Consider the following 27,883-nt stretch of genomic DNA (forward strand, 5'->3'; position numbering starts at 1 on the left):
AATGGAGAATATTGCGATCATTTAAAAAGCAAAATTATCCATTAATTTAAATGTTGAGATATCTAGAAATATAAACTTTTAATACTAATACAAAAGCAACGACAAAAAAAGAAAAGAAAAGGAAAGCTTGTTAATCCAACATTCAAGCATAATTCCTGGTGGAATCTTTTGACTTTTGAAAGAAAAACACGAGTTACCTGCTCCACTGTCAAATAAGTACAATTAAAATTAGGGGTGAACGTGAGTGCCGTTTCAACCATAATAGTTAGTTCGGTTCCCACTGTATTGTGCTAAACTTACGGTTCTGCCTGAGAACTGGTGGTTGAAACTAGAATCGGAAGGAACTAGTGGAGATTTTTCTCTTTACTTTGTGAGTACTGATTTGCTCAGAGATTCCTTCTTTTTTTTTTGTTTGTTACTTGCCGGTGGACTCATCTAGTGTGCAATTTGGTGGATCTGTTTCTGTCTTGTGCATTTCAAGGTTGATAATGGGCATTTTCGTGCCCCTTTTTAGAAAATTGATTTTCTAACTTGTACTGGAATTGGAAATGTTAGTCAATTTCTAGCTGTCTTTACCAAGTATATATATATATATATATATATATATATATATATTTTTGGTGTTGTATGTGTAGTTGCAAAACTCGGAATGCTTAATAAAAGGCCCGGAACCAGTCACTAAGCGCAAAAGGGGAAAAAAACTTAATTTTCACATCTGAATTCAAAGAGTCAAATCCATAAAACAACCTAGAGATAAGGGTCTATTTGTTTGACTTATAAAAAGTAAGAACGACTTTTTGCTTTCCCATCAAATTAGTAATATTGTAATTTAAATTTTAGAGAATTATGAAAAAAATTTAGGTGAATGTACATGTCAACATTTTTATGAGAAAGTTTTGATTGCTTAATACTAAAGAAAGCCAAAGTGCGAGTACTGTAAAAAAAATATAAAAAAAAAGTCACTCCAAATATATCTAGGAAACGAATTAGCTAATAAATCAGAAATTTACTGTTCGAGTGGAAATCTACTCATAAATTTATTTTACAAAAAGAATCACCTGTCTAAAAGTGGGATCTGAGAAGCCCTAGAGTTAAAGAAAATAAATACATCCATGTCATATTTACTCTAAATTAAAATTCAGGTCTAGAAATAGAGCTTTCAAGCATAATACAAATAAAATTCAGTAGCGTCTGGTCAATCTACTTTTATGCAAACGCAAAGTGAACGAGCCTTTCCTTGATTAGGTGCTCTGACAAGGGGAAATCCTCAGGCAAAAAAAAAAAAAATCAATAATCAAAGCAATTAAAATAAATAAAGTACGAGTAAAATAAAAAACCGAGCCGCGTCTAATAAAATGACATAAGGCCTTGTTGTCGAGCTTCAAGATGAGACCTAATGAGTGGTGAATGGGAAGTCTGTGCAAGACTTTTGAGATGTACTAATTTGTCAAGGGATATATATCTGGACGCAACTTGCCAAAATAAGTTGCTTTCCTAAAAATCGTTCTTGTAATTACGAAAATTTAGCGTAATGTAATCTAAATGGAACACAATCCTTGGATAATAATACAAATATAATGGAAATGAATCTAAATTTCCGGCCAGCTGCCGACAATCACGGACTGGGCCCTCTCCTTCCGCCCCGCGACGCGGGACCGGACTCTCCCAAAGAGAAAAAAAAGAAAGAAAAGAGAGTCCTCCCCATGATGAACTCGACCGACGCTTGTCCTTGCTTAACTGTCAGAGCTTTGTGTGGGGGCCGGCCACGAGGGGGGGGAAAAAGAGTTGTCCGAAAAGAAGATTAATTTAAAAATAAATAAATTGATTCGTCTGTCCTCCAGAAAAAGGGCAAAAAAGGGAAAAAAAAAAACAAAAACGACGTAGGAAAACGAAAACGAAACAAACCAAATCCATCCCTATGACCAAAGCAAGATTTGCAGCGGGATGAGGGACTCTTCCCTCCCTCCTTCCTATCCTCCCTCTGCCTCACAAAAAGAAAAGAAAAAAATCCGGCGATTAAACTTTTTATCGCTGAATGAATATGCCAGAATGGCCCTGGCACGTCCATCGGAATTTGCCAAGCAAGCGCTCACCATTTCCACTGCTTTTGCCGGTATGTCCTTTCTCGCGTGCCCACCTTTTTCTTCTCTGTTGTCGTGCTTTTTTAACATGCCAGGCTACTTTTGCCTGCCAATGCCCTTTTCTTTTATTTTTCTTAATTTTTATTCATTTAATTTTTCATTAAATTTTTTAATGATCTTTTCTTTTTTTTTTTAATGTAAGTGACTCTTTTGGAAAATCTACCTCTGTGAGTACCTGATTCACGTCGTGATCCCTTCTTCTTCTTCTTTTGTTGCTTGCTTATGGACTCATGTTGTGTGCGATTTCTATTCTGGAAATCAATTTTTAGCTAGAAATAGACTTTTTTTACATGTTTGATGATAATATAAAAATTTTATACTTGAAATAAAAATTCGTTTAGTAATAACACAAAATTTCTTCTTTCTAGGTGGTCGACAATAGTGGGCGGTAGGAGGCGGCCAGTGAGGGGACAGCCAATAGGCGGCAGGAGGTGGCAAGCGACGGGTGGGCGACCAGCTAGTAGCGAGGATGAGCGATGAGAAGAGATTTTTTTTTTTTTGATGACCCAGGGAACCCGCGCACCGTACCAACACGGACAGCCTCGGTAAGCCCGGGGTGACGGGGGTAAACCCTAGGGCCCCACGGGAGGACCCACCACCCCCGTGGAACGGGTAGCGTCTCCGAGGAGAGCCGAACCCTCTCCCTCCTAGAAGGGGTCAGTGGGTCCCCCCACGGTGGGGAAGACTTAAGCGATGAGAAGAGATTTTATTCCTAATTTTTGTTCTAAAAATAGAAAAGTAGAAAATTTTTACTTTTCATTTTTATTAGAAACTTATTTATAGACTAAAAATTATTCCAAAAGTAGAAAATGAAATTATCTTACTAGAAGTATTTCTATTCCAAAAGTTGTTCTCTCGAAAACAGAAAAATAGAAAAAATAGAATGATTCATGAGTGCACTCGGTGGATCTATTTCTGTTTTATGCATTTCAATGTTGATAATGGGCATTGCTTCGTTCTTTCCATGGAGAAATCTTCTGCATGTCAACATTTTCGTGTGTGTAAGTTTCAATTGCTTAAGTTTAAAGAAAATCAAGATTCGAGCACTACCAAAAAAAAAAAAAAAGACAGAAGAAAGTCTCTCCAAACAAATCTAGGAAACAAATTTACTAATAGAAGGGGAGAATTTCCTTTTCAAGAAAAAAAAGAAATATAATAAAAACTATGTCAAAAATATCACTTAATTGGAAAAGGATACTAGACTTTAGGAAGTAAAATAAAATTATAATCTCGAGTTGTCTGTGCCCATCAAAAGAAAAAAAAAGCATAGCTGGGGACCGAAAATGAAATTATGGAGAAAACCAGGACTAGTACTGTAATTTCGTCAATATTTTATTTCTTTGAGAACGACTTACAGATTGGGCGTTCGTGAGAGTCGGCTCTCCAAGAAGCAGAGTCCACCGGGGGTCAAAAAGCCACACGTACTGGTTACGCCATTTTAGAGTTGACGAAGACTCGAAATTTGTTTCCTTTTCTTATGTGAAAAACAGTGGGGAAAGTTCTAGGAAGATAGGTCCGAAGCGTAATATAAACGAACTTCAGTGCTGGTAAAGTGAACGAGCCTTTCTTGTTCAGGTGCTACGAGAGAGAGGAAACCCTCGGAAGAAAATACTTGTGAGAATGGACATGGGAAACGGCTCGGAGGCTGGAACGAGCGGTGGTGAGCCGTCAGCGATTGACTACGACGTCTTCCTGAGTTTCAGGGGGCCGGACACTCGCCAAGCTTTCACGGATTGTCTTTATCATCGAATGCTAGAAGCAAACATCCGTGTTTTCCTCGATGAGGAAGAGCTCCACGTTGGTGAAGAAATAGCTGATGAGCTACCGGCGGCCATCCAAAAGTCGAAGATCTACATACCCATCTTCTCTAAAGGTTATGCTTCGAGCGCGTGGTGCCTTCGCGAGCTCGCGCACATGGTGGAGTGCAAGAAATCCAAACCATCCGAGAAGGAGATTATGCCGATTTTCTACGACGTTAAGCCTCTCGATGTTAAGCTTAAGTCTCAACGGTACGTCAGCGCTTTGGAGGAGCATGAAGAGAAGTACGGTTGCAAGACGAGGCAAAAGTGGGAGGATGCCCTCAAAAGTGTAGGCCGAATCAAAGGATGGAAGTTGAAAAAGCAAGGGTATGCACGGATCCTGAAGCACTCCATTAACTTTTGCTTTGGACTTTCATTAATTATATGCCCAAACTTGGATGAATTCTCGTTTAAGTTGTTTGAAATTGAATGAATACCATGTTTGTTTTCAAATTTATTTTCGATGACCGAATCAATTATGTCATTCACCGAAGCCAAATAAAGCAAAAACCGGGTAAGCAATCAGTTAGTTCTTTTTTTTTCTTTTTTTTTTTTTTTTTTTTTTTTGGGGTAAGTTTAGAGGTGGGAGATGTGTTAATAAATTCAAGGATGTATTTTTGTGTTTTTGTTTTTTTAATTCTTCCCTTACTTTTTTAGCACTTCAATTTTTATTTTTATTTCTGGTCGAAACTTTAGCTCTCCAATTTGGTGCGTTAGCTTTTTCATGTACTTTGCTTCTAACTATCTTAAGTGTGAAAAATTTCAATACATTTCTTAGCTCTTATCCTAGCTACCAAGACTGCCTTAAAAAGGGATTAGGAATCAATTAGCAATGCCTTGCTTCCTTTAACATGGAAAAATGCCTACATTTAATAGTCTATTCTTTGAATGATAGACAAGAGGGCATTCTTTCATTGATAGATCTAATTTTATATATCTTTGTGTTTGTAAATTGTGGATTACATCCTTAAAAGTTACCTTCTCTCTCCTTATCGATAGATTTTCACATGGAATAAGAGCAATTGTCCCATCCATCCATGTCAAAGTGTTACCATTTCGGAAGCAAATAAATAAAAAAGGTCATAATATTCTGTATGTGATTATTTGTTTAAATCACAGGGAAGTCGTGTTCCAAACGCACATAAAATGTCTTCCTTTTGGGTGCACTAGCCGATTAAATAAGTGGTACTAACCATGTTGGTTGCAACCACATGTTGAGTGTCGTGAGGTTATTTTTACAATTTCGACTTGGTTGACTCACTCATGTGGCAGGTATTGGGAATTCAATAAATCGGTCATACGTGAGATTGTGATGAAGCTAAAGACAAAAGACAAATACGTTGGCGAGCATTTAGTCGGAACGGACGATCCAGTGAACGCCATTCTGAAGTTGTTGGACATGGACTTCGAGGACAAGTGCTTTGTACTAATCCATGGAATGGGCGGAATTGGTAAAACAACTCTTGCTAAGATTGTGTTCAACAAACTAACTTCCTTCTTGATCCTTCTTTGCTTCCTAGGAAATGTCCGGGAATCGTCGATCGGGTTTGGCATCATGACTTTGCAGAAACAACTATTGTCTATCACATTGGGTTCGGGCTTTCAAGATCAAATCAATGATGTCGACGATGGGATCAAATTGATTGCGAAGCACCTTTCTAATAAGAAAGTCTTGCTCGTTCTTGACGACGTGGATGACGAGGAGCAACTCCAGAAACTAGCCATCAACCGCATAACTTTCTGCTCAGGAAGCAGAGTTATTGTGACAACTAGGAACAAAAGCATCATGAAATCCAACAAAACTTTGGAGTACGAAGTGAAGCCGTTGGAAAATGCTCAATCACTTGAGCTTTTCAGTCAACATGCTTTCAGAAGGAATCCTCCTCCATATGAATTTGTCAATCTTTCGAGACAAATAATTTCTACGACTGGAGGACTTCCTTTGGCTCTTGAAGTCATAGGCTCATTACTTTGTCATCAAAACAAAGCCTCATGGAATGATGTGCTAGACAATCTGAGAAAAATACCTCATAAGAAGGTCCAGGACAAGCTGAAGATCAGCTACACGGCCTTAAATCATGAGGAACAACAGATTTTTCTCGACATCGCATGTCTCTTTGTGGACAAGGACAAGACAAATGCATTCTACATGTGGAAGGATTGTGGGTTTGGGCCAGATTATTCAATTCAAGTCCTTGTATGCATGTCCTTAATAAAGATAACTGATGACAACAAATTCTGGATGCACGACCAATTGAGAGATCTCGGGAGGAAAATTGTTCGTGGAGATATGAGACTAACCGATCCAAAAAAGCAAAGCAGGTTATGGGTTCCTGAGATGGCCAATAACATCATAGGAACAAAAGAGGTAAAAGCTTATGTCCGACCATCGAATTCTATGTTTTTCTCAATAGTTCATTTATTAATTAGGAGCCCTTTCTTAAAAGAAGGGGGGTGAGGGAACGAAGACATTTGTCATTTACACTGATGCTACTTTACCATTGAATGGCAGAGAAAGAAGGCCATTGAAGCAATTTGCTTATGTGAACCAACACGAGTTTATACGAGCAAAGAGTTTTCAAGGCTTCCAAACATAAGGTTCCTCATATTAAAGTGGGGGAATTTCAAAGGAGACTTTGCAAATCAGTTTTCAGAGTTAAGATACATGACCTGCACAATGGTCTCTCGAGAGTTCTTGGCCATCAATTTTCATCCAAGCAATCTTGTAGTTCTTCAACTGACGTTTAGTTCAATCACGGAGGAATGGGCTGGATGGAGTCAATTCAAGGTACCATCGTCGCTATATTTGTTTATCTCCATTGAATTGTCTCACGCAATTTTTATGTTTTTAACTAAAATTGACTAACCCATAACTATATAGGCAATAACATGCTGTAAATAAAATCATTCATGAATGGATTTAATCAAGGCCATTCCACAAGTAAAACTAAGCTGATCTCGTAATCAAGGCCATTAAATTAAATTGCGCTGAATTGGTATATAGGTGGATATATGTGGATCAGGTTGGCTAGGTGTTAGTACTAAACGGATCTATGTGAGTTAAATGAGTAAAATGAGTCGACCCAATTACATCTAGGTTCTAGCACAACCATTTATTAACTCTAAATTCGCATGAATTTTCCCTTCACTCTCCTTTTGCTATTGTAACAGGTTGCTAAAAAGCTTAAAGTTTTGGATATCTCATATTGTAGCGACATGACCAAGACTCCAAACTTCTCCAATTATTTGAGTTTAGAGATATTGAAACTTAGGGGTTGTAAAAAACTAACTGAAGTTGATGGTTCCCTCAAAAAGCTTAAGTGCTTGATTTACTTCGATGTGAATGGGTGCAAAAATCTTAGGGAGTTGCCCAAAGGGATCGGAGGGTTACAGAAGCTCAAGTACTTGAATTTATGCGATTGCCAAAAGTTGAGGAAGCTACCTGAATCATTTGCGAGATTGACATCACTAGTACAGTTAGATCTCTCGAGTACGGCCATCACAAGATTACCTGACACCATTGGTAACCAAAAGCGCTTGTCAATTCTTAACTTGACGTTTACAAAAATCGATGAACTTCCCAATTCTATTGGGAATTTACGAGAACTTAAGTCTCTCTTTCTATCGTATACTAACATAAGGGAACTTCCGTTCTCGATTGGTAACTTGGAATCTCTACTTGAGTTGGACATTTCATACACAAACTGTATGCAATTACCCAAATCTATTGGAGACCTAAGTAGATTAAAAATCATCAAGATTTCGCGTACTCCAATAAAAAAGCTACAACGGAGCATTGTCATGCTAAAAGAGTTGGAAGAGCTACATGCCGATGAGTGCTTGGATCTAAAGTGGGAAATTCCTGAGGACATTTGGCAATTATCGCTTTTGAGAGTGTTGGACTTGCGATACACCCCTATTAAAAATATTCCACAGAAGATCAAACTACTTCCTCGCCTAGAGAAATTGAGTTTAGGGTTGTGTAGCAAACTCAAAGTATTACCGGAGCTTCCTACAAATTTGATAAGCCTAAGCTTAGGATCACATTTATTGCAGCAGCTCCCGAATCTCTCAAACCTAACTAAATTGGAGGATTTGAACTGTCATGATTATGATGAGTACTGTGGTCCTTTCTCCTTACAATATGGTCAATGCCAACTGTCCCTTGAGGTCCTTCCACCGTGTGTTTCAACATTGTCATTGGAAGATCTCAAATCGACAACTAGTTTGTCATTTCGTTGCAACTTGAGAAAATTGACACGTTTGAACATTTTTCAATGTTGTTGGAAGGAAGTTCAACTCGATGGGCTTGAACAGTTGGTTGAATTTGACGTGTGTTCCTCAGACTTCGTTGATGGATTTACTGGTCTTTCGAGTTTGAAGAGGTTGAAGCTGTTGAGGCTGAAATATTGTGGAAATCTTACTGCCATCCAAGGTCTTGGTTCATTGGACTCGTTGGAGCAATTGGATATAGTGTGTTGTTGTGACATTGGAAGTCTAGATGATCTATCGGATTTGAAAAAGCTGAAGTCCTTGACGATTGAAAATTGTCCGAGCTTCAGGTAGTTGAGGGCCTGGATGAACTAGAGACTCTCAGAACATTGAGTTTTTGGAATTGCAGATCATTGAAAAGTTTCCTCAACGTATTCAATTTGAAAGTACCAGACGAGTGCCGTCTACGTATTTTGGGCTGCCCAAATCTAGAAGCAGACTCGTTTTTTGGCAGAGTCAGCACGTACAAGGAACGGAAAGTCGAGGGCAAAAGAAAGAAAAGAAAGAGAGGAGTGTGAGACTGAAAATATTCAGTGGTTCGTGCGCGCCACGTCATCCGCTGACCTGGCGCGCACAAACCACTCAGATACTAATAACACCTGTCCCGAGCGGGACCCCCCGAAAATGAGAAAAGGGCTGGCTTTTGGGCGGCTCCGCTCGGCTCGAAAGGAGGATCCTTCTCCGCGCATCCCACCTCCTCCGCCTCCGGACCTCCACCTCGGCCTGCGCCTGCCCAAAAGCGTCGCTGGCCATCTGCCTCTGGCATCTCGGTCTCGTTCCCGAGTGGCACCAGGCTCCCCGCCGCTGGCCCGCTCGGTCGCGAGGGAGATCTCGGCGGACTTGGGCGGGGTCGACGGTGCGGCGAAGAAGGAGAGGCCTGCTGCGTTTTCTCTCTTTTTTTCAACGGAGCGCACGCTATTTCTTCCCGCTTCTGCCTCTCTCTTCCTCAAGCACTCCTCTCCTCTCTGTCCTGAGCCCTCTCACTCACCCCCAAACGCCCCCCTCCTCTCTGTCTCGAGCCCTCTCACTCACCCTAAGCGCTTCCCTCCTCGCCTCTGTCCTCGAGTACGTAGCCAAGGATTTTGAAGCAAAAGAGGTTTGCGAGGCTAGATATACTGGTGGCGGACGGCGAGAGCACAATCGACCCGAGTCGTTACTCTTCGCTCGGTGATTTCAGGCTCGACGTCGAAGAGAAGGAGGAAGAACAAGAACGAGATGAAGGAGAAAAGCAGTTCTGAATGTACTAAAATGCTTGGCAGGCCCACATGAGAGGGCTCTTCTGCTGAAGAAGTTTGCAGCATCTGCTTCAGATGAAGAAGTTTTGGAACTTGCGAATCAGGTCTCCTTGTACACTGGATGCTCCCATCATTGGTAAGTTCCTATCTCTTTAGTCATTTCTATTGGGATGCTGACAGAGACTATACTTACCATTTTCCCTTATGTGCACGATAGTCTATTTGTCTGAAATGATCGTGCTTATAAGTGGTGGGAGAACACTCGTCTTCCCAAAGCCATCCACAAGCTGGCTAAGTACTAGTCTTCCCACATGTACTTTCTTGTTGCCAATTGACCAACTATGTTCAAACCTGAAAATGATAGTTCTTAGTAATGCATGATACAGACCTTCTCTGAGCACTTAATGGTAATGATATTGCTTTTTGGCGGCTAGGAAAATCTACATTGCATTATTAAGTATCATTGGAGGTCCATTTTCTGACAAATAATTATGTCTCATTTCAGCTTTGAGCTGTAAGTGTGAGTCTAGTTTTTAGTATTTTAGCTTCAATAATTCTCCATATTGCGATGTATTTCATTTTTTCTATCGGTTCATTTATATCTTCCATTCTAATTGTTTTGGCCGAATTTTAATCTGTAGCTCCCTCCTCATACAATTCATATTCGACCGTTGATGATCAAGGTTGAAAAGGACCCGAAGCTTTCAGATATCAGGACCGTTGATGCACTCGAAATGGTACAAACAAGGTACAACCAACATATTTTGCCAGCAGGCTCTCTTTGTTTTAATTAATTCTCTTGAGGTTCTTATGGTACCTCTGAGCCCTAGTACTGTGATCACAGTGTTATCTGTGGGTTTGTTGCCTGGCTATGCTATTGATTTGTTGATCATTGTGTTAAGATTTTCCTTTGGAGTTAGCTGGTTAAAAGACCCTTACATAAGCAGACTGAAAAGTTAGCGGCTTTCTTGTTCTTTCAGCAATTTAATTTGAACATGGGACATGTTTTTCTTGTGAATTACTAAATCCCATTGCTTTTTGTTTGGAGCTTTTCTGCCATCAAATTTTACCTTTTCGGAAGAACTGATTAGACCTTGGTCCTCATTGATGCAGTAATAAACCAAAGCCTGCATATCTTTCAAAGATTTTGATTGCACTTTTAAGCTATGGTGGGGTCCCTAATGAATTTCTTTTGGACATGGTGGAGAATGCTCTGGGAGATGCAAATAGTGTCTTCTCTAGTAAACGAGCAGCTCCAAGAGGTAGTATTCTTCTGAACAATTGGACTGTTGAAATAATGTCTATTCTTAAAACAGTCCAAAAAGAGATTTTTCTCCAAATTTGGCAATCCTATTAGCCCTTTATGGTGCTGTAACACAGAACAAGCTTTGCTGGCTATGAAGATCTGGAAGTCCCACCCTAAGACTCTAATCTTCATTGGCCGTCGTTTTGTCATTTTCAAGGAGGTTGAAGTGTGAGATTTGCCTTGAAAACTCGATTAAGTTTTGGAGGAGCGCTGTCCTCCTTGGCCTTAGATATCAAATCCTGATTTATATTCATCAACTTTCAGAAACAAACTCCAAAACAAGGCCATTCTTCGGTGGAGTCGGCGTCAACCGAGACATACTGGTGGTGGATTTGGATGATGATAATCATGTCTCATCACCTAACAGCACCGTGTCGAGCATAAGTGGGAAGAGAAGTGAGAGAGATCCGCATGGAGAAAATGAAGTTGAGGCTGAGAGAACTTCGTGCTCTTGTGAGAGCATTGAAGAAGATGGCAGCGGAGGAGATGGAGCGAGGAAGAAGCTCAGGCTGTCTAGAGAACAGTCATTGGTGCTAGAGGAGACATTCAAAGAGCATAACACTCTTAACCCTGTGAGTGGCAACTTTGGTCATTCTATTACTGATTAATATATGCTTTCTTTAAATGTGCGTGAGCATGTAATCACTGCTTATAAACCTGACATGGATGTTTGGTAGGGAAAATTGAATTTAAAGTGCGTTTCTGTCATGAGATTGATGTTTATTTGTAGTTGTCAGTTACTGGTAACAGTCGAATTGGGGATTTGAGACCTTTTTCTTGTTTTCTTTTTGCAATGATTGGATCTGTGTGAATAACAAATTGGTTTTCATTTTTATTTATGAATAATGAGATCATCTTTAGGTTTCCCTTTGGATGTAATAAAGGGATGGTTTCGATGAGTTTAACTGGAGATTGTTTTGAGTTTCAGAATCAAAAGCTTGCCTTGGCCAAGCAGCTGAATCTTAGTCCCAGACAGGTAGAGGTCTGGTTTCAGAATAGGCGTGCCAGGTAATTGATAGTTTTGAGTTCTTTTTGCCCAAATACATGGCTTTACATCTGCGTCTCATCTACATCATTCTGATCATTGTGGAAGAAAAACGTCAGGAGTGGGAGAGAGGCGGGTAGGGGTGGGGGTGGTTGGTTCTCTCTTAATCATTTGATGGTAGTTCAACAGCGACGTTTTTCTTTATAGTGAGTGCATGTAATCTTTGGGTCCACATGTATCCCAGTTGGGCCATCTCGCACACGAGGTGTGTGAGCGTGTAGCGGGAGTCCGGTGATGTGACTTGTCACTTAATCTAGGAGTACACTTCTCGTTCTCACTTTAGTATGGAGCACCAATATGTGGGATCCATAAATTCTAAGCCGCCAGGGGAGGAAGTGAAGTTATTAGGGAGTACTCAAATACCTAAAATTTTGTTATACGAGGGCCCCAGTTTAGATTCATGCACTCATGATTTACAATGCAGCTCTGGAAAGCTCTGTTTATGGTTAGGATAATGACGTTGGGTCTTTTGCATCAAAGAATTGGTTTGATGAAGCAGCTTCTCTATGTTAAGTTTGAGCAAATGTGCAATTCTTTTGTCTAATAGCTACCATCTTGATTTTCTTAATCACATGGAAATGGGCTGAAGATTGTTATTCATACCTTACTAGATTGAGCTGATAATGTGTTATTATCATGCTGTAGTTTGGCACCAACAATCTGTGTGGGGTAGCTCTGTATAAGGATGTACCGTAACATCTTTTTTTCCTTTTACCGATTTAGTGTAGGTCTAAGATGAAGCAAACTAAGGTGGACTGTGAGTACCTTAAGAGATGCTGCGACAATCTTACACAGGAAAACAAGAGGCTGCAGAAGGAAGTGCAGGAGCTCAGAGCACTGAAGCTCTCCCCACAGCTCTACATGCATATGAACCCTCCCACCACGCTCACCATGTGCCCTTCATGTCAGCGAGTGTCTGTTCCTTCAGCATCATCGTCGCCTCCATCTTCATCTTCAGTCACTGCCTCAGTGATTGGCCCCATAGGGCCGGTCCATAATCCTTTTAGTCAGTCTGGACCATCCATCAACTCTTGGGCAAGGCTACAGATGCAACAAGGATTGAACAATTTGCACTCTTAATGGCTTTTCTGATATCTACGTGGCATGTGCCAAGGCGTAAAGCAAAGAGCATCAGCTCATCCTGACGATACATTAGCAAGTATGACATAGAAAGATCCAATGATTGGCAAAATAGAGCGTCTATTGCGCTTTTTGCTGATAATAGGACATTGATTGCTGGGATAGACAAATCTTATCCCTGTTTTTAAGGTCGAAAACATGTAGGGAACAGAAAAGATGAACGTTAGTTGTTCATGAAACTTCTTCACTTAGGTAATTTGATGATCTATCATGATGCGGGTGATTGTCGAATCTATTCAAATGTCGATGAATCATGGTCTCATCTACCATGTTGGGTCATCAATTGTTTCGAGCAATTCAATTGCGATATTTGTTGACGGGTGACATGGAATATGCCTTTCGAAAGTAAATTTAGGAGCAAAGTACTGAAACACGGGCAAGAGGTGCATGGTGTCCCCTAACCATGGATACGTACATGGCGGTCACATTTTATGATTAGGCAATGACAATATCAGAATACTGACAGTTCTCTTTCATCTTATTGTTTAATAAATCTTGATTGCTGACAACGTTTCTGGTCTAGGAAGTAAACTGGTTAGGTTTCTGGAATGCTAAAGTCAATTTCCTGACTAGCCCATTTGGTAGAGCAAGTAGTTACATCACATGGCATATGACGGCGACTTAAGGTGTAATAAACCGATCGAAAGTGAAAGATTTCGGAAATTCAAGCATTGATTGAGTAGGATGAGGTACATAGTGCACATTGGTTGGGTGACTGATACATGAAGTACCTTTCCCATAAGGTGGCTTCAAGAAGTGGAAAAGATGGTTTAGAACACATGCGTATGTTTCAGCTTGTATTTGACCCGGTTTTTACGACTTCAAAGATTCTACACATCACCTTTGTCATGGATCAATGGCCATTCGTCCTCCTTGTACAATCAATGCACAGAACTCAGCTACCAAGATGAGCTATGGAGATCTCATTTTATTTCAGTTTGACAAAATTGGACTTAATCAAAATGTTGCTTTCGACTGTCTCAGTCCCCAAGTGACGATGCAGAATCATCTACGTGAAATTTGGATGCAGTCTAAACTGTGTTAATTATCAGTTAGCCATACTTAAGTCCGGAACAAAAGTTTCTCATGTTCGTGTTGAGTTAATCTCAAGGGTAGACAAATGCTCAACTCCTTGAAATGATAGAATGCATGTTCTTTGGCAATCCGAAGCAAGTTTAGCTTTGTAAGGACTCAGAGATGATACTTCGTAATAAAGTGTAATACCGATCACATTCATGTCAATGACGGATACACCGCAGCCCAAATCTACAGGAAAGGGAGGCGAGGAATCATACAGTGGGCACTTTTTCTCTTCAGATCACGATAGCAATAATCATCATACTGTATTTGTGGTTTCTGCTAGGGAACGAAGTATGCACCCTGCCGGCCCTCTCCGTGAGTCTTTCGTGAATCCGCAGGCACTGGTCACAGGTGGGGCGATCCCTGTAGACAAGCCTCTGTACAAGTATCCGGCAAGCAACGAGAGGATCAAATTAATGAGGTAGGTTCTGGTTTTGCAGATACGTTGTACGTGGGAAAAGAAGGCATTAACGAACTAAACGTAGCACACACAAACTACAACAGCGATAGCATTTGCACACTGAATTCTCTTGCTACTCACTAGAGAAGGAATGCATGTTTAACTCCATCAAAGGCCTTAACAATAACGGTAATCCAAGCAAGATGGTAACGATCAGATGAGGAATGAATAATACATGGGGAAACTCTGCTCTCCTCGAATCGGACTTATTGGCCAGCCAAACAACAAAACCAACTGGTCAATAAATATATCTACCTTTAATCTCAGTTAACCATGGTAAAATTAGAAGACAATGCTCAATTTGCTGGTCATGAGACCATAGTTGCATGATGAGCCTGAAGGTCAAAGTTAAATACATGTTAAGCGTACATACATAAGGCAAACAACAGATGCCATCAAATCCTATCTACTTAATGACCAGTCCTAAATGACGATGTTCATAGCCGTAAGAACATTCAAGTACTTTGACGATGACCTCAAGACAATTTTTGTTGTATACCATCTTGTCAGTTTAGACCAACTCAAGTACCAATAGCGATAAAGAAACATCCCCAGAGCATTTGCATATAATTCTTCAAGGAGAGTTAGATAATGCTCTAAGCCAGTCTTAAGCATTGACAAGCCAATAAGTCATATTTGCAGTATCCATAGAATAAGATAGGTTTTGAGTGCTGATGAAAAGAAGGAACATGTTCTCCAACCAGAAAGAAAAGTATCGTGCTATCAAACGCAATTTATCTGGTCAAATGACACTGTTATGGACAGGAAGGAATTTTAAATACATTACTGCAGGGAGACTGGGGAAAACAGCATGCAATTGTCTTGTATGATCATTATATACCAAAATTCAGTGAGTGAGAAGAACACACGAGACGAATGAACATGGTACTACTTTTTTTCTGGCTGAGTTGTGAAGACTATGGCAAGCCAATAGAGTATGGCACCTTGGTGAAAATGGAATCTAAACCAGAATCCTGCAAAAAAAAAATTATTCTACTCCTGCTTGAAACCGGCCTTGAGATCAAGCTAACCCCAAAAGTTGTCAATTTAATTCCTCTCTCCTTCCAATCACTCAGAACAGAAATACCATTAGATCAACCTACTCAGAAGTCTCAGGGATTTGATCTAGAAAGGAGATCTTTTAGGACTAGATTGCATGACTAGATTTTGGCACTCAATACAACCAACAAAGAAACAACCAATAAGGACTTTGTCGATAAAATTGATGAAATGCCTTGTCTAGAATTCAGGGAAAGCTACACGTCATCATAGTTTTGAGACGATCTAAACCAGGAGTTGCTTCTGCTACTCTAGATCCACAACCACCCCAAGCATTAACACATATAACCCCAGGACAGGAGCAACTATCATTGAGCATATCTTACCATCTATTCCAAATTGACAACCTTGCCTGCCCTGCTTTATCCTCTCCAGTCTATCATTCTTATACTTCATTTAGAAGGCAAGGATGGGATGAAAATGGAAAGAAAATTTAAATTTCTGTCCTCTCTGCGCCAAAGTTTCAAACTTTACCCCAATTTTCCTTCCCCTCCTCTCCTTCCCAAACAAAGCATTGGTACCGATCCTTGGGAAGAGGCAACTAGAATGCCTAATACAAATCACATTGTAGCAATAAAGAAAGTCTAGCTTAGTCTGAGCATAGCCTCTAAAAGGGCTTTTCTTTGGGAATAGGAATCCCTATACACTCTAACTTGACTGCCTTGCATAGTTTAACAAGGTTTGTTCCTTCAAAAATGGGGTGTCAACAAATAAGTAGAGCAATCACAAGTAGCATAATTCAGTGAATTCACAATACAACAACACAAACATTTTAACAAGGCCTTAAATAGATAGACTATGATCAGCCAAAACATACAATTAATAGTAGTTACTGGCGCAACCTATTCTGCATAAGCAAAATTGAGAAACTGATAACCTAAACCAAAGTAGTAGGCTATTCCTTAGCAAAGTTATGGTCAAATTTCATAAATGGTAATTCTTCCAAGATCACTTCATTAGTTTGAGTTATTCTCACCCAATTATTTGTAGGTTTGAACACCAGAAATAAGAAAATGAATATCAAACTAAGTCGTTGGGGGAAAAAAACGTTAAGTCTTCAGAGATCCTAACATGCCAACCCTGATGACAGAGATAAACCAATGAACTGAAGAGACAGTTTGTTGTTTCTAGTCATTACATCACCCATGAATTCGTTATCTTTATTAAATATCTCTACCAAAAGCTGCAGCCACAACAAACAGCTCAATAATTAAGCCCTTCACAACCGGTAATCATTAGGCATAATCGTCACTACCCAATCAGCCCATGATCCTTATGTTAATCTGTATCAAGGGACTACAGGAGTACTCAAATGTCCCATTGAAAGAACAAGAAAGTTGAGTGAAAAGATTAAGCCCTTCACAAACCCCCCACACACACAGTGGCATTTCGGCATTGATATCACTTGTGCCTTCAAGCGCTACAAACTTAATGGAAACAAGAAAACCATCCCCTGTGCCTTAAATTGCTACCATCACTCCAAACATTTCAATTCCACGGTAAAGATTACTAAGCAAACACGAAGCAATAAATCCGAACAAGCATCGACAACGGACGGGTACAGAAAACAGGGAAAAGACAACGGAACACTCACTTCATGAGGATGTCGTAGTACTCTGGATCCAGGGAAGAGAACAGGGCGTCCAGATCCTTTATCGCCATTATCGCTCTGTGCACCACTATCCAGTTCGCCAACTGCAAAGACTGCAACTTCACCACCCAGAAAGATCTACCAATACAAGCAGCAAACACCCACAAAAAAAAGGGGGCGAACCTTGCATCGCGAGAAAGCTACAGAACATAATTAACTTCACAACATGCAAGAAACTAAAACTCTCCTAAAAATAAATTCAATTTCTAGAATCGAAAACAACCTGCTTCGATAATGCCAGATAAATCTGGTTCAGTTCTAGCAGATAACCAGCAAAGCTCACAATCAACCTAGCCTTCAAAATGCATCGGGGATTATACTCCGGTAGTTACCTTTTGACAGCGAGAGGTCCAAGAACGAGCAACAGCGAAAGAGAACCGTGATACATGGAACCTGTGGAAGGGATCAAAGCATTAAACAACGACACACCAATAGGCAAACAAGCAGCTTCCTTCCTACAGAGATCGAACGGAGCCGAACCTGCGTAGGAGACATCACCGACTGCTTTAACCAGTAGCCTTCGCCAACTGCAGGCAGCACAAACAAGAAAAACCAGAAATCGTATCAGAAAATGGACCTCCAAGATTTCAAGGGAGGAGGGGGCAGGGGATCGGGGATCGAGAATCGATCGACGGAGCGAAAAGAGGCGGCGTTACGGCGGTGAATGCTGGTGAGAGGGCTGGCGACCTCGGGGCGGGTGGACAGGCGGAGGTTCCTGGGGAGGTAGACGAGGGCGAGCCGGAACGCGACCGACGCGACGACCTCAGTCTTCTGCTTCGTCGTTTCTCTCTCCTCCATTTTCGCAGTCGTGGTTTGACGCGTTGGCGTCGGGCGCGTAGGCGGAGGCGGAGGAGACGGGGGCGACGGACTCCGACGCCGACGGAGGCAACCGGCAGAGGGGCGTCGGCATCAGAGTTGGGTTCAGGGGAGGAGGCGGAGGCTGCGTCGGCGTCGGCGTCGGCGTCGGACGACTTCGCGGAGGGGGAGAGAGAGAAGAGTGGACGTCGAGAGAGGGAGGAGGAGGAGGAGAGAAAGTGAGAGAGAGAGAGAGAGAGAAAAATTGCGGAAAATTCAATCCAGGAGAGAGAAATCTTTTGAGCGGGAGTCGTGATCTGTCTTTAGAAGCGAGCCGAGCCAAGCCAAGCCGAGCCCGCCCCTCCATTTTCCAACGGGTCCCACATAACGCGTGTCGATCTCTGAGTGGTAAGTGTGCGCCAGGTCAGCAGATGACATGGCGCGCACGAACCACTGAATATTTTCACGAGAAGAGAGACTGGGATTTCTTAGTACCTTGGGTTAGTTTCTCACTTTTGAATAACAAAGATTCGAGAATTTAGTGACTTTTTTTTTTCTGTAATTGCGTCGTCACGTTTTTGTTGTTATTATGAAATTTTTTGTAGTGTTTCCGATAATGTTGTCAAAGCTTGGAAAGGCATGTACTTTTTTTCAAATTGGTAGAATTTTTTTAATCCATTTAATTATCCAGTTTTTCTAAGGCTCAAATTTAAAATCCAATTAATGAGATATTTTAAAGTTCAGCAAAGAGAAGGAAATATCAACAACATCATGTGTACCTCTTATAACATATCCACATACTATATGCTTAAATTTGATCTCAATGGCTAATGTAAGACTGGTGAATATTACATCCAACATATATTTTCGCGTTGAATCTACACATTGAATATATATAATTGATGCAAAATTTAGGAATAGATTCTTATTTAATGCTAATTGAGTTTCGATTTATATCTTCACTTTCTCTCAAGAAAAATATTTCACTTGTGATGTGTCAGCAAAAACAAGGTCAATATCACTTCCATCGGTAGTATCAATTTCGTAACTTTTTCTATGTAGCATTTTTGTCAGAATATAGTAAGACGTACCTTTAATAATGGTGCATTCTTCATAATGTTAATTATATGTTCATCATTCCCCAAAACGTAGGGAGTTCACTATGGCAAGATGTGGTTGATGAGATTAACTGCTTGGTTAGATGATTACCAAAAACAAGCAATACAAGAAATTTTTTTTGTCAGTTGAAGGGGAATTTTGTCGTTGGTTGGTGAACAACTTCGACCCAAACTTGTGTGACATAAGAACGAACGATAGAAGAATGTCATAGAATCGTATTGCGTGACCATAATCACAACATCATAAATAATTGTTTAGAAGAACTTGTACTACAATCCTACAATTACGAGCTCTTGCCATAGAAGAACCTGTACTAAAATCCTACGACTACGGGCTCTTGCTATAGATAATTTTAAGAGGGCTTCTATGCTGTTAGCCATCCGCAATCTGTTTATATTCCTTAACCAGTTTGTTTTGCCCAATTGATATCTCCACTCTACGTGTTGATTAAATCAAGAGAAACAAATTGGGCAGATCTGGTTTAAAGGCTCTGAATGAATCCACAAGTAATGCTAAATTCAAACTTCACACAGCATTATGCACAATTCAACACATTTTCCCCATTGTCTATTCAGGGATCGGTTTTCAAATTTCGAAGCACATCTGAAACTGTAATCAATTACAAGATGAATCCGGAGCATTGGAAATGTAGGGGCCATCAACAACTCCACGTAACAGAAAGATAACATCACAAGGTCAATGTGCCGGAGAAACAGTAAAAGTTGGAGAAAACAATGAGCACTCGAGGATGTCATGATTTTCCACTGTAACAATTAACTGAATTGATTACTTTTCGTGTTTCTTTAGAAGGTTCAGTGTACTAATGAAACAAACCAAGTGGAATTGCGGAAGTTATACATCTCGTGAGGCGGATTGTGCATCATTAAAATGCTTGAATGACCTCCACTTTGATGCAATTTTTTTTACCAAACTATCAACATCAATTCACAGGATTTACACACGAAGCTGAGCAAAATCTGCCCCACCTCCATTGTCAATTTTCATCAATCAAATTGGTCGGCTCACTCAAAACATACTCGGGCAATTCGTACTTCGCACCTGCAACAATCAACATCGCATGGATTAGATGCTGGACAGGACGGTAGAGATGGAAAATATTTCTAGGTGGTGGTGGGGGAGAAGCTGGTGGGGGACTGGGAGAATAGATGAACATAGTACCTCTTTCATCATAGCATATTGTCAAGTCAGCTCTCTGAACATCACGCCAGCACTATCCACAATTGCTTGGGCAAGCGTTAGATCTGCTTCTGCTGCTGCATGCAGAGCATCCCATATCTCTGAAAGCAGAATTAAATTGCTTAACCAGTCTACAACAGTTCTATGAAATGAGAGGTAGTGAGACAGAGAGAGATTTAATTACTATAGAGATTTGAGGGGAAGTCAGGCAATGCACAACAGAAAACATAACTAGGTCATCAAGATATTGACATGCCAAGTCACATCAGCTCCTTCACCATCCTCAGTCTCTCTAAAAGTTTCACCACTAAAAATGCACAGAAGATGAGGACTGAACTTGTGCTCCAAATTATGTGCTTAAGACTAGTTGATACCACCTGCACCTACAACCAACAACACCCCCTTCGTTTCGGGGTTCCCTCCCTCCCTCCCTCACTTCATGATGGCATGCAGAAGCAAGTTGCTATGGGTGCAATGCTTCAAAAATCCCACAAGCTTTAGGGAATGTGCGTTTCTCATCACATTACGAAACTGGCACAAACTTATGCTGCAATACATCTGGTCAGTCAATAACAAAACTACTACCGCATTGTCGCAAGTGCAAAGCATTGCGACTCAAAGCAAATTAGCATTGGCTACAGTGAGAGCTGAAGTAGCCTCAGCCTATTTTTAAGGATAACATGCTTGGTAGTTTTAGGCCTTTCACCAACTGAAAAGAAATCTCTTGATAATTATATCGACAAAGTATCACTTATTAATGTTAGTCGACGATATTAATAGCAAGTTATTTTTTGACTTACAAAAACCTTTCATTTTACGGGTGACCTTTTGATATTTGATATGTGCCACATCTTCTAAATAGGATCATACTTAAGGTGTCTTACGTAAGCATGGGTCTAAGCAACTTGAAGTAACAAGCATAACCTCAAAGACTTGTCATCCCACACAATCATTTCAAAAGCAAAGAAAGTTCATTTCATGTAATAGACTGCCTCGTTCTGACATGTAAACAACCCTCATCCCCCACCCCCAAAAAAAAAAAAAAAAAAAAACAAAAGACAAAAAACAAAAGAGTGTCCCACAAACCCACGCCACCACATACAAGAATTCCAGAAATCCCTCTTTGAATTGGTTAAGAGAGACAAATGAAGTGCAAAACCTACTAAATGTTCAAATCACTTCAGGTAATCAAAGATGATAGCGTGTAGAAGAAAGACTGCAGCTTGACAAAGGCAAAGCAAGACAGTGTCAGCCTTCAAGTTAGAGGATAGACTACTCAAGCCGGAAGTGTAAAAGTATAACCCCACTGAAAGTTTAAAAATGACTGAATAAGTAGGCCGATAAACATTATAATTCATCATAGTTCTAGCCGTTACAAGTTTCAATATGAAAACTGAACAGGAAAGCACATTCTTCGGAAAGGAATCCCTAATTCCAAATAATTCATGCAATCCACTGTTTAGTGATAAGTATTGTACCACTCATAAGGTACAAAAAGGCAACTGCGGCATTTAAATGGATGTGCTTCATCCAATTGCTGTTCTTCTTTCAAGTCATTTTAATACTTGATGAACGAGCAGTAAAACGTGGGAAACTTTACATTCCACAACCATCTTTCAATAAATATAAATAGAAGAGAATTTGCAGCAAGCAAGTTTCCCTTGCAGCAACAATGTCACTAAGGTAACTTATTGCATTGCTGAGTTAAAGAAAACAACATCACCAATACCAACATCTAGGGTCAAAGTATAGTGACCACTTTCTAAGGAATAGATGCGCGTAAATAGGCCATGGTTACTCCGATCTCATCCCTCCCTCTATAGCTATAAATACAACTGCAATCCTTGAGTATGGGAAATACCAACTCTTAACTGAAAATGTCCAGAAGAGATAATTTATTGATATATACAGATCAAAACTAAAGGGACATTTAGGCAATACTTAATCAAGAGAAAACCAGTTCCCATGTTTTTAACATTTGAAAATAGATCTAGTCGCAAGAAGACCACAAATATCCGATGAGTTCCCCCAAAATAAGAAGGTAAGCCATGTCCGGCTTTCTTATGGAAAACATGTTTCTCATGCAATGTGCATTATCTACAGTTTTGTACTTAACAGCAGCATGATAAACATGCTACACAGCACATTTACACAAGAAACTTAATAATTTAAAAGGAAATTGCTCAAACGTGTTCCAACAAAAATAGCACTTACGACTCACATAGTAATGATCTACCCATTGTGCAAGGCGTAGTTTTCCCCTCTCCCCCACAGCACTGGGGGTTGGGTGAAGATAAAGGGTGGTGACCATGCATTACGTTAACACCATCTTAGCTCGCTAAGGCACAAGAAAAGAAACTCGATCGTTGCCGATATAGGCGTTCTAGGTCACATAGCCAACGCTCCAGCAGCAGACCGAATTCAAAGACGCCAGCACTAGAAGAACAAAAAGATCGATGGAACCCCACAGGAACGGCGACACGGAAAATCCAGAGCCGCGGAGAGCGATCGGGGGGCACCATGACGACGAGGCTGAGGATCAGAGAAGACGACCAATGAACGACTAATCTTCAAGCACTTCAAACTCCCTGGCCGAGAAACAGGGGCGAACAGAGGAATTACCACCGTGACCGAACCGCCGATGGCGGAACAGCTACGGCGGCGGTTGCTGGCGGATACAGGATCACTGAAGGGAACGAAGATGAAGAAATCCACTTGGACCTGATCGATTCGTGGGCTTAATGAACTGGGTCAAAGTAATGGGCTGTAGTGAATTGGGCTTGGTTAAGCTGATGTGGGCCGGACTAGGTCCTTTAGAAAAATGACCGTATTGGACTGGGGTTCTCTTCCTTTTTTATTATTTAACTTTATTATTTTTTTAACAAAAATTCATGTCCGTTTTACCTGCAAAAATTCAGATGTGGACAATACAAAAATTAGTTTTTTGATCATGCATTGTGCACAATTCAATGCTTTTTGCCCAACAATGGTTGAGTTTCCTCCCTATCCCTAAGTGATAGTCTGTTTCTCAATCCCTAAAAACCCAAATAAAAAACCCTAGATCTGCCAATCATGGCAGTATTTGGGCATACACCACCAGATTAAAGGCTCTTGTACTAATCTATTCCATCCGAAGGGCACCCATGGAGAGAAGCGTCGCTGGATCTTGTTGTGCATCCTTCGAACCTCCTCTTGAAGGGCAACCCATGAATGCTTGAAGCTTGCGAAGGTCTTTTGAAACATCCAGACTTCCTTTCCTGTCTATCATCTTAAGGTACGATCAATGCTGCATTAGTGATTGTATAGCTGAAATAGTCACCTGTGACTAGATCTTTGAGGCCCTAGGTCTTGCGCTTCTCTTGGCAACTATGTGCTTCTTCCGATAGGCATACCGGTTCCCCTCGGTGAATCCTCCTATTTAGTCACAATTCACCTGTTTCAAAATCGCCTCCAGAGCTCCCTTCACTCCATAGCCAAATTACCAAAGTGATCTGCTGCAAGCCCAGAACAGGTGACAGGAAATGGCAGATAGAGAGGACAACCATCTTCATTTAGCAGCATTGTGTAGGAGAATAGGAGATTTGTGGTCCGAAGAAGACATCACGGACCTAGGGGATCACATCCCAGACGAAGAAAAACAACAAAGTGAATTAACCCTGTATGGCAAGCTATATTTGAAGCCAAATGCAAATTTTCAGGCCTTCAGTAATACTATGAAGAGAGCATGAAAAGCTGATTCAGTAAAATGTGAACAAATTGAACTGGGTTTTTTCTCATTTATTTTCCAATCAAGTGAAGAAAAAAGAAGGGTGTTAGAATCGGGACCTTGGTCTTTCATGAGTAATCTATTAGTTCTTAAAGAAGGTGACCCAAACATACCTGAGCATTGTTATGAATTCACACATAATGCGTTCTAGGTTCACTTTATAGGTCTTCCTCGCGCCAGAGTTAATGAAGGTGCCATACGCCTCTTAGCTTCTAAATTGGGGAAAGTATAGGAGATAAAGATTGAGGCAAGAGGCACAAACTTCAGGAAAAGTGGAAAGGCCAAAGTGTTGCTAAACCTGTCCAGCCCGCTCAAAACAGGTACTGTGATAACCTGTGGGGATAAGAAATGATGGATCAATTATAAGTATGAAAGGCTTCCGCATTTTTGCTACTCTTGCGGTCGAATTGGGCACTATGCTAATTAGTGCACTAAAATACCTTATGAAGAAACTAGACTAGCTCAAGATCAACTAGGCCGTTATGGTTTGTGGCTAAAGGTGGAAGTTAGAGAAATCAGTCCTTACCGGAAGACCTTTTATGGTAAACCAAATCCTTCGGCTCCAGAAGAAGAAGTTGTCATGGAGACTCAAACAGAGGTGATAGAAACAACAATGGAAACATCGATGGAAGAACAACTTGCTCTGGCCCTTGTCCCTGTCCAACCTGAAAAAACAGAACAAATGAGTATAATTAGAAGGCACAACTCAGAAAAAACAACAAACACTACTTCTCTCTCAAGTTGGGATCGAGATGTCCTCACAGAATTCTAAGAAAGGAAAGGCGATATATAAAGCTCTTACAGCCAAAAAACAAAAGCGGGTCAGTCCCTATGAGAAGAAACTCTCACAGGAGCTTGTGGTAGATGAAAACCAACTTTTGGATGCCCCTATTCAGTCCTGGGAAGGGGCGAACACATGGACCAGAGCAAAGATGAAGCTACTTAGTTTGGAACTGTCAAGGGCTAGGCAACCCCTTGACAATCCAGCATTTTAGAGCCTTAGTGGCTCAAGAAAGGCCCAACTTGGTGTTCCTCATGGAAACAAAAAATCAGAATAATGTTGTTGAGAGAGTAAGGAAAATGACTCATTTCAAAGAATCTTTCATTATGGAACCAGTTGGCATAGCTAGAGGTTTAGCATTAATGTGGGATGAGGAGGTTCAAGTGGAAGTGGAGGGAAGTTCTAGGGAGCTCATAAATATAAAATGTAAGGATATTAATAGTGGTGGCCTTATGCGCATTTCCTTTTTACATGCACCAACAAACTTTCAAGAGAGACTAAGACTATGTCGTTTAGTAAAAGACAACAACTACTCCAATTCTCTCCCATGGTTATGTGTTGGGGATTTCAATGAAATACTTTACCATTGGGAAAAAGTTGGATGTAGGGAGATGGACCGATACAGAATTGTAGCTTTCTTGGATGATTGTTCTTTGATGGATATTGAAAGCAAGGGCTATGCTTTCACTTGGTCCAACAATAGAGAATGAAGTGCATTAGTTAAAAAGAGATTAGATAGGGCACTTTGCAATTTGGAGTGGAGAGTGCTATACCCAAATACGCAGGCTTTTACTCTACCAACAATAGGCTCGGATCACAGCCCGATTATTCTATCCCTACAACAAAAATAAAGGAAAAGTCAGAAAATGTTCAGGTTTGAACCCTTTTGGCTAGAAGACCCTAAGTGTGAGGAGGTGATTATAAGGGTTTGGCATGCAAATGGCTCTAATGCAATTAGTTTTACTCACAAAATAAAGCTGGTTGCATTAGAATTATACAAATGGAGCAGGAGAAAGTTCCAAAATGCCCAAAAACAGATCAACCCCCTCAAGTTCTGGCTTATGGAGTTAAGAAATAAAACAGATAGGGAGCAAAACGGAGAGGAAACCGGCAACATTGTTTGGAAAATTGAAGAGTTGTGGAGGCAAGAAGAGATGTACTGGTGCATGAACTCCAGAATATAATGGTTAAAATGGGGAGATCAAAATACCAAATATTTTCATGCAACAACAGTTCAAAGAAGACATCGAAATAAAATATCTATGCTTCGGCTAGATGATGAAACTTGGTGTAGGGACCCTGAGACTCTTACTCATCATATCTACAGCTTTTATCAATCTTTATTCACTTCAGTTGGTGACCAGAACTATCAACCTGTGTTAGAGCAATGCCAAGTGGTGGTTAATAAGGAGATGAATGTTGATCTGATCAAACCAATAACAAAAGAAGAAGTTAAAGATGCAGTTTTTCAGCTAGGGGCCACTAAGGCACCGGGACTGGATGGGCTAAACGGTTTATTCTATCAAAATCATTAGCTAATCATCAACAGCGTTATTTTCAGCATGGTGCAATCCTTTTTCAGTCAAGGTACGTTTGAACCATAGTTAAACAGAATGCACATTACTCTTATCCTTAAAGTAACTAACCCAAAGAACATCACCCAATTCAGACCTATAAGCCTTTGCAATTTCAATTATAAAATTATAGCAAAAGTGCTGGCTAGTAGGCTGAAACCATGGCTGTCAATGATAGTTTATGAAGAGCAAACAACCTTTATAAGTGGCAGGCAAATTCAAGACAACATATTTATTGTCCAAGGGGTGATCCATCAACTAAGGGTGAAAATGAGGAAATGTAAATTTCAAGCCATTATAAGACTAGACATGCAAAAAGCGTATGATAGAGTTGAATGGAAGTTTCTTTGTGATTATATGCTGAAGCTGGGTTTTCATGAGAAATAGGTCAAGTGGATAAAGCAATATATCTCATCGGTATCTTTCAATATTAATTCATGGTGAGCCTTCAGCTGTTTTTAGACTTACTAGAGGAATTAGGCAAGGGGACCCCCTTTCCCCCTACCTGCTCATCATCATGGCTAACATTCTCTCGACCCTCATGAGCAAAGCTATTCAAGATGAAAGTATAAAGGGTATTCACCTTAATTCTACATGCCCAACCCTTTCACATCTCCTCTTTGCAGATGATGTCATTTTCTTCTTAGATGGCACAATCCGAGAAGCTCAGAATGTCTCAAATGTGCTGAATCAATACTGTTATGTGTCAGGTCAAGCTATAAACCTCAATAAATTAGGCATTTTCGTGGGGAGAGGTTGTCCTCACAACCTTAAACATAATCTAACAGCAGAATTGAGAGTTCTATCTCAGAAAATTTAGGAAAGTATCTCGGAATTCCAACAGACTGGGGGAAAACAAAAAGGCTAATATTTGCTTGGATCCTTGCAAAAGTCGAAAGGAAATTGGAAGGGTGGAAGGAGAGGTTGATCTCGAAGGCGGGTAAAGAAATTCTTATCAAGACAGTCATTCAAGTCATTCCCCAATATGCGATGTCCATTTTTAAAATTCCAACTTTTATATGTTGAACTATTGAGAAGAGAGTAGCTTCATTTTGGTGGAAATAGAATGCAGATAGAAGATGAGTTCATTGGAAGAAATGGGAAGATCTGGAAATCATGAAGGATTATGGTGGTTTAGGTTTTAAAGATTTGGTGGATTTTAATAAAGCTATGCTGGGAAAACAGGCTTGGAGAATTGTCAAACAACCAAATGCTCTATGGTGCCAAGTGATGAAGAGTATCTATTATCCTCGAGGTGATTTCTAGGCTGCAAACAGAGGCAATCGGCCTTCATGGGGATGGCAAAGTATGTTGGTGGGGAGAGATGCAATTGAACCAGCCACGAGATGGGAGGTTGGGGATGGACAAACGATAAGAATTCGAGAAGATGCATGGCTGCCTTCTGGAAGAATCATTGGCCTAGCAAATAAGGATGATCCAAGAGTTGTGGCTGAACTAATAGA

The 27,883-nt window shown here is 40.5% G+C and overlaps 4 protein-coding genes across 7 annotated transcripts; 3 read left to right on the top strand and 1 right to left on the bottom strand.

Annotated features, from left to right (window-relative positions):
- The first annotated feature begins 3,761 nt into the window (after window positions 1–3,761).
- LOC120293902 (TMV resistance protein N-like) lies at window positions 3,762–4,373 on the top strand. The gene has a single exon (XM_039313704.1). The coding sequence runs from the start codon at window positions 3,762–3,764 to the stop codon at window positions 4,371–4,373; it is 612 nt and encodes a 203-aa protein (XP_039169638.1).
- A 1,083-nt stretch (window positions 4,374–5,456) lies between these two features.
- LOC104428530 (disease resistance protein RUN1-like) lies at window positions 5,457–8,578 on the top strand. The gene is made up of 3 exons (XM_039314076.1): window positions 5,457–6,308; window positions 6,453–6,728; window positions 7,112–8,578. Exons 1-3 carry the CDS (start codon window positions 5,496–5,498, stop codon window positions 8,504–8,506), a joined length of 2,484 nt encoding a protein of 827 aa, XP_039170010.1. The 5' UTR covers window positions 5,457–5,495; the 3' UTR covers window positions 8,507–8,578.
- Window positions 8,579–9,151: 573 nt separating this feature from the next.
- Window positions 9,152–13,255, top strand: LOC104445036 (homeobox-leucine zipper protein ATHB-4). Of its 2 annotated transcripts, none has more exons than XM_039314079.1 (6): window positions 9,152–9,583; window positions 10,089–10,195; window positions 10,561–10,709; window positions 11,018–11,325; window positions 11,682–11,761; window positions 12,522–12,670. In XM_039314079.1, the coding sequence occupies exons 1-6, from the start codon at window positions 9,569–9,571 to the stop codon at window positions 12,535–12,537; spliced, it is 675 nt and encodes a 224-aa protein (XP_039170013.1). In that variant the 5' UTR covers window positions 9,152–9,568; the 3' UTR covers window positions 12,538–12,670. The 2 variants fall into 2 exon arrangements, with proteins under 2 accessions (XP_039170013.1, XP_010057133.2); XM_010058831.3 differs by having other exon boundaries at window positions 9,165–9,583; window positions 12,527–13,255.
- A 1,171-nt stretch (window positions 13,256–14,426) lies between these two features.
- Window positions 14,427–18,149, bottom strand: LOC104445037. Of its 3 annotated transcripts, XM_039314081.1 has the most exons (6): window positions 17,845–18,149; window positions 17,669–17,715; window positions 17,521–17,581; window positions 17,312–17,328; window positions 17,132–17,232; window positions 14,427–14,813 (listed from the first exon to the last, which is right to left on the bottom strand). In XM_039314081.1, the coding sequence occupies exons 1-6, from the start codon at window positions 17,984–17,986 to the stop codon at window positions 14,717–14,719; spliced, it is 465 nt and encodes a 154-aa protein (XP_039170015.1). In that variant the 5' UTR covers window positions 17,987–18,149; the 3' UTR covers window positions 14,427–14,716. The 3 variants fall into 3 exon arrangements, with proteins under 3 accessions (XP_039170015.1, XP_039170016.1, XP_039170014.1); XM_039314082.1 differs by lacking the exon at window positions 17,312–17,328; XM_039314080.1 differs by lacking the exons at window positions 17,312–17,328; window positions 17,669–17,715 and having other exon boundaries at window positions 17,766–18,149.
- Window positions 18,150–27,883: the final 9,734 nt, after the last annotated feature.

The sequence above is a fragment of the Eucalyptus grandis genome, chromosome 5 (genome assembly GCF_016545825.1).
Source record: "Eucalyptus grandis isolate ANBG69807.140 chromosome 5, ASM1654582v1, whole genome shotgun sequence".
Classification (NCBI taxonomy): Eukaryota; Viridiplantae; Streptophyta; class Magnoliopsida; order Myrtales; family Myrtaceae; genus Eucalyptus; species Eucalyptus grandis.

Coding starts and splice junctions, on each gene's coding strand:
- LOC120293902 (XM_039313704.1), top strand. CDS start 3,762: ATGGACATGGGAAACGGCTCGGAGGCTGGAACGAGCGGTGGTGAGCCG.
- LOC104428530 (XM_039314076.1), top strand. CDS start 5,496: ATGACTTTGCAGAAACAACTATTGTCTATCACATTGGGTTCGGGCTTT. Junction 6,309..6,452: donor ACATCATAGGAACAAAAGAG/GTAAAAGCTTAT, acceptor ATTGAATGGCAG/AGAAAGAAGGCCATTGAAGC. Junction 6,729..7,111: donor CTGGATGGAGTCAATTCAAG/GTACCATCGTCG, acceptor CTATTGTAACAG/GTTGCTAAAAAGCTTAAAGT.
- LOC104445037 (XM_039314080.1), bottom strand. CDS start 17,986: ATGGAGGAGAGAGAAACGACGAAGCAGAAGACTGAGGTCGTCGCGTCG. Junction 17,233..17,520: donor GGACCTCTCGCTGTCAAAAG/GTAACTACCGGA, acceptor CAGTCTTTGCAG/TTGGCGAACTGGATAGTGGT. Junction 14,814..17,131: donor TACTACGACATCCTCATGAA/GTGAGTGTTCCG, acceptor TTTGACCTTCAG/GCTCATCATGCAACTATGGT.
- LOC104445036 (XM_010058831.3), top strand. Junction 10,196..10,560: donor CTCGAAATGGTACAAACAAG/GTACAACCAACA, acceptor TCATTGATGCAG/TAATAAACCAAAGCCTGCAT. Junction 11,326..11,681: donor AGCATAACACTCTTAACCCT/GTGAGTGGCAAC, acceptor TTTGAGTTTCAG/AATCAAAAGCTTGCCTTGGC.